Source organism: Pomacea canaliculata, linkage group LG5 (assembly GCF_003073045.1).
Source record: "Pomacea canaliculata isolate SZHN2017 linkage group LG5, ASM307304v1, whole genome shotgun sequence".
Taxonomy (NCBI): Eukaryota; Metazoa; Mollusca; class Gastropoda; order Architaenioglossa; family Ampullariidae; genus Pomacea; species Pomacea canaliculata.
Window position 1 is genome coordinate 31,921,448 of NC_037594.1, and position 7,629 is coordinate 31,929,076.

Here is a 7,629-nt window from a genome sequence, read left to right on the forward strand (position 1 = left end):
ATCTTTGTTCTAAACTTCTCGACATGATCAATACTCTCTGCAGTAGTCTCCCCCTGCTCAGAATTTCTTCTCTCGCATCATCAGCGAGGTTAAAAAAATTAGAAACATCTGGATAGACTGTTAGTGGATACTGCACAGGGAAAAGAAACATGAATAAACTGGGTGAGTATCAGCTGGTGTCGATGATCGCTAAACAAAAATGGAGTTTTGGAGAGAGTGGGAGGTGCAGCAAGATTAAAAATGAATAAGGAGAAGGAAGAAGAAGTAAAAGTTAAATGTCATCTCAAATTAAAACGCCGCTATCTATCTCGAATGGTTTTGGGGTACAGAAAAGGGTTATCGTGGTTGGCGGGTCAGGTTTCCTGCCTGATCAGGAACATTCCAGATTGAATGAGAGAAGGCCCGGAGCTTGCCTGGGGTGGGGAGTGGATGCCGGAGGACAGAGCACGTGCACACTGTGTTTGCACTACGGGGGCTGTAAACCGTTGGTTGGCAACTAATCTCTAGCAACGGACCTTAAAAGGTCTTCGTCTGTTTGCACTTAGAGGATTGCACTTCCGGTCAATAGCTACCTCCGTGCTAGTCTTATCCACTGTGCAGGGTTACGACCCAGGGCCTACGAATGTCTGAAGATAATCACGGTGATTATTGGCTGTGGCACGTGTTAAACTGAGTGGTTTACCCTGATAATGTCCAACGATCTCTTCTTTGGGTCGAGAAGTCTCTTCCAGTCTCTCTCTGTGTGTCTCTCTCTCTTTCACAGGTGATGACGTCACCCTCCTTTGCAGTTAAACCAGCGCCGCCTTGTTGAATACCAGCAGAAGACTACACAGAACTAATGACAGTTCTTTAACACGATAATTAAAGCCGGCATTGATCCATGTCTGTATACTCCAGTGTGCTCTGCAAGAGCTTCATCAAGAGTAATTTGTAAAAAATATTTTCCAGGGGAGATTATACTCAATAATCCAACATAAATACTGATTATCCTAAAAAATTTGAGCCTTTTAGGAAACTTTTTTAGATATCTTTTGGATGTTAATTTACCTGTGGCCATTGTGTCTTTGTAGTGCTATTCGGTACAACTAACACTTTATGGATTATGAGGTACTCACCATGTCACTGATATACATCCTAAACCATCTTCAAATCTTGATCTCTCCACGACCACCACAAGCAAGCCATGTTTGTCTATTTTCCATTCCTTTCTATTCTTTATTTTCCATTCCTTTCGTCTTTCATGGACATAATTTTAGCGAAGTTGTAGTGTGTAATCTGCTCAGGCTTTTTCCGGCACTGGTTTGAAAATGTCTTTTCTTTTACTTTTCGTAAAGTTATCCATATTATTTTTATTCTTTGCGCACTATTATGAGCCTTCTCTTCAAAAATATATCTTTCTTTCAATATCGTAAACATGTTCCTTCTTCCCTTCTTTCCAGTTTTGTTGCTTTCTTTCTTAAGCGGAAGCTTCCGGACCGTGTGCGGAAGGTCTGTCTGTTCTGGCTCACCAGGCCTGGCAGCAACATGGTCTCCACTCCAGGTGGTATCGTGCAGGACCTCATTTCTTTATCACCAAAGCACAAAAGTGCAAAACCTGTAGGGAGCCTGGCATTGCCCCATAATGCACTGCGCGAAATCGGCCCCAAAATGATTTACTTTCTTACCAGCAGGACCGCATGTTGCCTTTGAGAAACATAGCAAAAAGTCTTTGGGACTATTTTTGTTTTACCCTATTGACCTAGAAAGATGCGACTGATCGTGTTGTAATAATAATAAAAATAATACTTTTGTCCGGAGCAAAGTTTTTTCTTTTTATGTCTCACCGACATTAGGCTACCGTTGGCTCCATCCACAGACTGTCGCTCGATATTTGTTGTTTTTTGTGTTTGCTGATTCTTCGATCCATCCAGCTAAGCATCCCTACTCATCTCTCTCTTGCTCTGTCTCTGTCTCACACACACACACACACACACACACACACACACACACACACACACACACACACACAAACACACACAAACACACACACCAGAAAGCGAGACATCCCTAGACGCAAGAAGTCTGAGGAGTTGGAAGTAAGTTCAGACATGGAGAGCGATTACCAGTGCTATATCTGTGTTGGGAGCCAGGGGCTGGGGTTCAGCACCTTCTTACTCTGACAGGAGTCCCAGAGCAGACCAGGGACTCGATACTATTATTGTCCGTCAGATCCGCCTTTGACGTCCCTGCCGACGATCGTCTGAGTATCACAAAGGAAGGCGGATTTCGAAACCAACCACTGGTGAATTCTCCCCCGACCCCCGCCATCTCAAATTCTTTCTTACATCCTGCAGTCAACAAAGACAGCTAGTTTTTGAGTTTACTGTTCCTCAGTGTCATGTTTAGACATTGACAAAGGTCGTTGTCATGAAAAAAGCATAAAAAGTAAAAGCGTTCAGTAGGCTAGGCTTTTAAAACACAAACACATCTACTACTGGTCTCCTTCTATTCACACTGACCTCTCAACCTTTGTTACCATGAATTTATTCAAAGTAAATAAAACTTACACAAGGGTGGACAGGATCTTGAAGAAGAAGAAGAAGATTCTCGGGAAAACATAGAGAAGACACTGAACACGAATGGCGAGAGAAGCAACACAAACAAAAAGACTCATTACCACTTTAAAGGACTAGTTGGGTGCAAATTCGTTTTTAACGATTGGGTAAAGGTCAGTGCAGAGTACTATTTACTATTTGCTTCAAATGTAGGTGAACACTTTCTATTCTTGGTATACACCTCATCTGTACAACATCAGCCTGCACAATAAGAGGTGGACATCGTGAGGTGCACAGATACGACTGATCCACATCTGGTTCCAGTTCTCTCAATGGATGAGGCCTTTCACAATGTAAATGTATCCACACATTATTCTGATGTCTGTTGTTGACTTTCACGATGTAAACATGTCCACACACTATTCTGATGTCTGTTGTTGACCTTTTAACATCTATAGTGATGTATCTCGGGTGTTCGAGCCGACATAAAGACAGGATATCTTGCACTGAGCTTCACCCATTCATTAAAACAAATTTCTCTAGGCTATACCCCTTTAACGATGAGAAAGTAGGTTTAGCTGTCTAATGGTTACAACAGTGATTGTGGTGGTGTCTGGAGTCAACAACTTGTTGACATCAAGGAACATGATATCATCAGCTAAAATGAAAGAAGACGTGAGACACAAGGAAACAATTCATGAAAATAAACACAGCGGGATAAAACAAAACATTTAGAAATGAAAGGAATCTGAAAAAGAACACAATTTAAGTTGATAAAAAATAAGCAATTATTCCACTGAGCCGAAATGTAAGCATTCGATTAAAACATTTCTTTTAATTTTCAGGATAGTTCAGCGATGGTAAAGATTGCAAGTCTTTTGTTTACTACCTAAGTAAATAATTTAAAACATTTGCTATCAAACAAATAAGGATAATAAGCTTCGAAAAGTCTTGCCTCGAGATTATGCAAATACAAGAAGTGTAATTAGATGGCTTTTTAAAAATCAGGCTTGGATATGACAAGACTGGAAGCCAGACCAGAGCTTGAAAGTGGGTGGCTGGGCGGCCAAGTACTCGGTGGCACTTTAAGAGCTCCTGGAAAAACGCAGAAGAAGGAGAAGCAAGTGTTTTCGCGCCATGCCCGCGGCTAGAGTCCGGTGGATAAACAGATGAAATGATTGAGAAGGCGGGTGGGAGGCCATCATTTGAAGGGGAGGCAGGCACGACGAGAACAACATCCTCCGAGGAAATGGGATGTGAGGAAGAGGGGAGAGGTTTCCAGCTTGGTGTTGATTTAGGGTTGAGAGGCAGGAGGAAGAAAAAATGGCCGGTCGTGATTGGTGCTTGATCTCTGATGTTCACATGATATTCTGGTATTGACATACAATTCTAAAGTTCACCTGAAATTCCAGTCTTAACATGACTCCATTCTACTGCAGTTTTCTGAAAATTCTGTCTGAGTTGTTTTATATAGGAGGCCATAGCTAGACTACCAACATGGAGGCCAGAGAAAAATGTTTTCTTTACGTATTGTGTTACAAGAGGGTTTGGGGAAAAAAGACTTTGTCACACTTCTCACAGTTACATGTGTTGAGAGATTTATATTTTTCCGATTAAAATAAATTTGTCTTGGGTGTCGTTTGTAATTACTCAAAAATATTCAGTTCATTGGAATGCTCTGTTTTTGCCTTGAAAACATTCCGTCTTCATTGGTCCAGTCAGGGGTCACTGTGAAAGGTCAAGGAACATGGCTTTCATGAATAGTTTTACTACTTGCTTTATAAAGACCATTGAGCAAATTCATATTATTTTTTTTTTTTTTGCTTATTTAGAATTTGGAGGAAAACCTGGGAAATCTTTGAGTATTATCCCACTTACGATCCTTCTGCTTTTCTCTGTCCTCTCAATATTTGCCCGCCCGCGAATTTGCTTTTCCCGAAGAATTGTTGTATAGCGACCTCATCCGAGCCTTCGGATTGGCCGCTAGCTCACGTGACTTACTCTCTAACCCATACAGCTTTGCACATACACATATCGCACTGTTTTGGGTTGTCGTCTGCTCGATGTCAAGACTCCACATACGGCAGTTTGTGGCAGGAATAAGCAGTTTTTAAATAATATTACAAAGTACGCGCGCTTATCTGCAGCAGTTTACTGTACAGCTTATCATTTAAGCGAGCATTGGCACAATATCGACAACGCCAGTATTTTAGTCATCATGTCGATTCAGATGACACACACAACTAAACCCTGTGAATCAGGTGTACCAATCAAGGAATATCCTGACTTGCTGGTATGTATATATTGTCAATTTTCAGACTTCATGTGCATGTGTTTATACATTTCTTACGATAAAAGTACGTGTTAATCCCAGAGAAAGACGTACTTTTGATCGGGGAAGTTTAGACAGTAGTTTTGCCTTATGCTTTTGTTCTTCACAGAAAGCAGCATAGCTGTCTTCCTCTATTATTTTCGGCCTGCAAAAATATATACATTTGCCCATTATATATAGGCCTATATATAAGGTTCCCAAATGAAGATTTATTAATTTTTTTCAAAGAAATCATTTTCCCAATGGTTTCAGAATGAGATACTAATACTTAATTGTGTTGCCTCATTATTGCATAAAACATTCTTTACTCATGAACAACAATTATTAAATTAAAAATATGAGGAAATGGTAATTGCTATTAATAATGTTTGAAAAATGAAGAGCAAAAACCAGGCTCTTGAATTTCTAACAGTTTAGAAAACAGCAGAATCATTCATAAAATAATGTATTACCATTATGCACTTAGCATGACTGTTCTCTGCTGTTCTAATTCTTATGCAACAACAGCATTTACTTGTTAAAATCAGGGTAATGCTAAATACAGCTGCATGCTATTTTTTGCTTCTCCTTCTCCTAAACATTGCTGTTTTATTAACAAAACATAATTTTCATTGTAATATAAAATTAACTGAACTTTGCTATTTTAAACAATACATTTTTTTTAATATTTGATAGGCTGTTTTAGGTTTATACTTAGCATTCAAAATTTCAAAATGCTTATTGCTAGCTTTTACATTGTTGTTGAATTATTGGCAGGCCATCCTTCCTGAAGGACAGGAATATCATGTCTGCTGGTATTCAGCAATGGGTGAAGGCAAGTTTAGTGTGAAATAAGAGTGCCCATCACTACTGCAGAAGATGCAAGAGCTTGGTTTGACCAACACAAGAAAAAGGCCCAGATTACATGGCGTGTAAAAACAACTGCCCGAGTTACTGGAAAGGAACCCTACTGAAAAATCTATTACAGGTGTCAGCACAATACTTTACCAAGAAGTAAACAGCAGATGAGAAGCCAAACTCCAAAAATACAAATTGCCCCGCTCAGATGACCTTGACAGTCAAAGCAACTACCATGTAAGTTCTGTCTTTCGATATCAGTATTACTTTTGGGTGTGTGTGTATGGTGAGAGTATATTAAGTCATACATCTGTCATGTTACATCTACAGCAATGTTATTTGACTTTCTGAGTGGTTTTTGCAATATATTATACATAGCTAACTATTTTGTTCCAGGAAAAAAGCAGTGACCATCATTTGCCAGCTTTGCCTATGATTGTGCATATTGAGCATGTGCATAATCATCCAATCACAGGCAATGCCAAAGTAATGCAGCACCGGGATGTCTCAGAGGACACAATTCAAAAATTTAAAGATTTGTTTGCTAGAGGGCACACTCCAGCATCTGCTCTCAAAATGCACAAATTTAATCTGCATATGGAGCACCCAGACAATTACATCTATTTGGCCTCGGACCGTTCAGTTTGTCCAGACTTGAGTTTTGTTTACAAGTAAGTAAAGTCTCTTGTGATACTACATTAAGTGCATCATTCATTGAACATTGAATGGGTACTCTCAAATGTTGCAATGCACAAGGTTACATTTTCAAATAAGGTCACTTTTTGTGTTTTCTATTGGAAAGAAGCAATGTATATGGGGTCAAATTACATGTAGCAACTTATCATGGATCATAAGGTTGTAATATAAGTTAAAACTGGAATAAGATTGAGATTTTTCCTGATAGACCTATTGGTACCAAATTATTCAATTGTCCACAAGAAGTGATGGTTACTTCCATTTTTAGTTTAAACATTAGTTTAATAAAATAAGTCCACGAGACAATGCAGTGTTCAGAAGTGACAATTTAATTCTCCCAAATGCTATTCTCAATTTAAACAAACATGCACGAATATGCCTTTTTTTCCAGACTGTATGCCAAAGTTTTCCAGAAGAGCTATGGTGCAGATTCAGGACAAGGTCTCCTGACTGCTGTAAATAGTCTGATTGAGAACTATAACAATGAACAGAAACTGAAGTGTGCATCAATGGAGCTCATTAAGGACAAGACTGTGATTGCTGTGTATACTCCTTTAATGAGGCGTATTAGCGAGAAGCATAGGGCCAGCGGTGAGCTGGTTTTCATTGATTCTACAGGAGGAGTAGACCGTTACAACTGCAGGGTCTTCCTCCTTCTTACACACAGTGCTGCTGAGGTTTGCCACTAGGGTGCATTATAACCACCTCTGAGTCAACAGATGCCCTAGAGCTAGGCTTTGACTTGTACAAGAGGCTGCTCTCAAAAGATTCCTTTAATGGACGAGGGGAGAGAGGGCCAGTTGTAATTCTCACAGATGACTGTGAAATGGAGAGAAAGGCACTGAAAACGGTGTTTCCAGAATCCATTCTTATTCTGTGCGTGTTTCACATCCTTCAGGCAGTATGGCGGTTTCTGTGGGACAGTAAGCACGCAGTTCCAAGAGATGATCGTCCTCACCACTGAAACTTGTCCGAAACCTTGTGTATGCGGACAATCAACAGCAAATGTGTCCTACACAAACGAGAACATTGGAAAAAACACACATCCAAATGGTAGCTCTAGAGATTCTGGAAACATGACACACACATCGTCAGAAATCAGCTTTTGATATCCTCCTTCACACACACATACACACTTTCTCTCTCACACTCACACTGAAAAATAATGAAGCAGCAGGGCCCAACTAAGTGAGTTTTCTAACATTCCTCAGCATCCATTGCCCTTTCCTA

General features: G+C 40.0%; 1 protein-coding gene across 1 annotated transcript; it reads left to right on the top strand.

The window, feature by feature from the left end:
* The first annotated feature begins 6,105 nt into the window (after positions 1 to 6,105).
* Positions 6,106 to 7,088, top strand: LOC112564834. Its single transcript, XM_025239907.1, has 2 exons — positions 6,106 to 6,374; positions 6,791 to 7,088. The coding sequence occupies exons 1-2, from the start codon at positions 6,136 to 6,138 to the stop codon at positions 7,086 to 7,088; spliced, it is 537 nt and encodes a 178-aa protein (XP_025095692.1). The 5' UTR covers positions 6,106 to 6,135.
* Positions 7,089 to 7,629: the final 541 nt, after the last annotated feature.